The following is a 3,013-nucleotide window of genomic DNA, read 5'->3' as shown; positions in this document are numbered from 1 at the left end:
AGTTATCAGTGAGAAGAAGAAGAAGTTTTCGGTGAAAAACGAAATTTATTATTTTTTTTTTATCTGAGCCGTAGATCTTCAAAGGGCCACGTGGCCAAATCGTGGCCCTTGACCGGAGGACCAGAGGGATGCTTTGGCTGGAGAGGATCCGGACTCGTTGGCAAGATAGCAACAACAATCCAGAAATGACAGCACGCAAACATTTGAAAGCTTCCAAATAATGACTTTGACTTACTTTTAAAAACAATCAATTCAGTTAAGAGAAATGTTTCAGACCTTTAATTCAAGAGTATAAGTTTTAATGTTGGTATGGATCTCACATGATGGGATGTTTTACTTTAATTACTCTCATTTTTGTTTTTATTTTTATTTTTTTGATTTTTCAACTCATTAGAACTGATTTAGTGATGCAAATTTAGAGATCCTAATCACTGTTGTTCAGTTAAATTAAACATTTTCATTGTCATTCAAATTACCTACAAAAGTTTTAGCATTAAAAAAATTTAATAATATCCATATAATTATTGCCTTTTAAAGGTTGAATTTCTTTCATATATACATCTTAATATGAGAAATTTAAAAGGCACGTAAAACTTAACTCGAGTCTCGTTTTATTAATTTAAATTATTTATTTTATTATTTATAAAAAATAATTTTTAATTTAATCGAATACAAAGAAAATGAAACACTAAGATATACAAGCACTTATGGAATTATCGAAAAGTTGGAGAATCATCATCATAACATTATTCAAGAAAAGAAAAGGTAACGACCATCAAATATAGTTCAAAGAACATCACACAGCATGTACTATATATTTAAGGGGAAGGCGACAAATCATTTGTTGAGAGTGCACATACACCAATGGACCAACTCCGCCACTCATCATCACAACATTATTCATAATGACATTACTAATAGAAGGAAAGCCAGTACACACAATACAATAAGTATAGGAGTCACAAAAATTATGCCAAAATTATGACCGATTGATCAGCTAATTGATCAATAAGTCACAACTTCAAAATTATTTATAATGTTATTTTTCCTTTTAGTACTTAAGCTTCATCTCAAAGTCCCTAGCCAGCTCACACATTGACTCATAAGAAGATCCATTCTCAATCAAAGCTCTCTCACCACTACACTGAAGTTCTTTGACTCTAGTCCTCATTGCTTTCCCTTCTCTGCCCTCAATCACCATTCTCACAAACTTTGCTATCTCTTCTCTCTCCACCACTTCACTCAATTGCACCACCCTCACACCCACTTCAAGCTCTTCCACCACCATTGCAGCATTCATTTTTTGCTCTGCATACAATGGCCACATGATCATTGGCACCCCACTCAAAATGCTCTCTAAGCTGGAATTCCAACCACCGTGCGATAAAAACCCTCCAACCGATCGATGGCCCAGGATTTCTTCCTGTGGGGCCCACGTCGGGACCACGAGCCCCAATTTATGAGTCCTGGAGAGGAATCCATCAGGTAAGTAATTTGCTACATCATCACAATCGTTGAGATCGTGCGGTCCACCCTTCTCCATGGGAGGGCGTAGCACCCAAATAAATCTCTGTTGGCTCAGCTCCAACCCCCAAGCCAGCTCGGTTATTTGCTTAGCTGACACCGTTCCTGCACTCCCAAACGAAACATACAACACCGACTGACAAGGTTGCAAATCCAACCAGTCCAACAACTCAGACCTCGACCCGGATGATCCGACCCGTTTTACCAACGGCCCGATTGGGTAAATCGGAGCCTTAAGAACCTGTTTTAAGATTCCATTCTCTCTAAATGCTTTAAGGGTTGGCCGCTCCAGATCTTCCCACGTGTTAACCAAAACACCATCAAACGACAAGTATCCTTTGCACGTACGTAGGAACTCAAAGTACTGCTGACTCCTCCTATCCAACATCGGGTCAACTAAGTCTTCAACCCGAACCGGATTACAACCCGGGATTTTCACGGGTTCTTGAAGGTCAACGTACTCACCCTCCACTTCCTCATCCAATGTCGGAACAAAAACGCAAAAAGCAAACACCCAAGCTGAAGTTGTGATGAATACATACTTGGACATGTCAAACTCATCGGCAATCTTCATGGCATCTGTTCCAAAAATGTCGACCACGAGAGTGGTCGGACGAGGATCCATGCCCGATATGGCTTGTCGGAGGATCGGGAGGGACTCACGCATGGTGACACCGACACGTTCCACGAATGGCGCATTCGGGTTGACTAGACCCGAGATGTCTACATGCAGTTCAAATATGTCGACGAGATCCAAAGTGGTGGTGGTGGTGGCTGTTTTGGGTTTTGGTGGTGGTGGTGGTGGTGGTGCGGTGGTGGTGGTGACAGAGAAGACTGTGACGTGGAAACCGTGGTTGGCGACGAGGCGCTTGCGGAGCTCGAGGACTGGGATGAGGTGGCCGATTCCGGGACTAGAGACGAGTGCGACGTGAGGCTTTGAGTTTGAGCTATCCATGGATTTGAGGGAAGACAAAGAATGAAGAGAGAAAAAGCATAAGATGTGAAGGCACTGAAGAAGAGGGGAAGAGGTGTTAATGTTAATATGATTCTTTTCAAAATGGGCAAATTGTAAATACTACTCTTCAACTTCTATTAACATTTTTATTTTTAATTATAAAAGTCAACTCATATTCTTTAAATCAAATTTCAATATCATTCATCTATTCATCTATCGTTAAGCCTTGGTGCGACTTTCTTGCTAAGTTATATAATAACAAAAGACAAAAAAATTAAAAAAAATTAAAAAAAAAAGAGACTATAAAATCATAAAAAGGCAAAAACAATTACAAAAATATCAAACTACCCCATATACAAATACAAAGTCAAGAAAGGATCATTTTATACTAAAGGCAATTTTGTTATTCTAAAGTCAAAAAGTCAAACAAGAATACCAAACAATTAAAAAAATTTCAGGCTAAAAAAGTCAAATAAATCAAAAAATCAACTAAAAAATTTATTGCGAAACGACCCCTAAGTTTAATTAAAATTT

The 3,013-nt window shown here is 38.7% G+C and overlaps 1 protein-coding gene across 1 annotated transcript; it reads right to left on the bottom strand.

Annotated features, from left to right (window-relative positions):
• Positions 1 to 782: 782 nt before the first annotated feature.
• Positions 783 to 2,591, bottom strand: LOC114288708 (anthocyanidin 3-O-glucosyltransferase 5). The gene has a single exon (XM_082872810.1). The coding sequence runs from the start codon at positions 2,477 to 2,479 to the stop codon at positions 1,052 to 1,054; it is 1,428 nt and encodes a 475-aa protein (XP_082728936.1). The 5' UTR covers positions 2,480 to 2,591; the 3' UTR covers positions 783 to 1,051.
• Positions 2,592 to 3,013: the final 422 nt, after the last annotated feature.

The sequence above is a fragment of the Camellia sinensis genome, chromosome 6, assembly GCF_055761805.1.
Source record: "Camellia sinensis isolate YWXY chromosome 6, ASM5576180v1, whole genome shotgun sequence".
NCBI lineage: Eukaryota > Viridiplantae > Streptophyta > Magnoliopsida > Ericales > Theaceae > Camellia > Camellia sinensis.
This window is presented reverse-complemented; position numbering and strand designations above follow the sequence as displayed.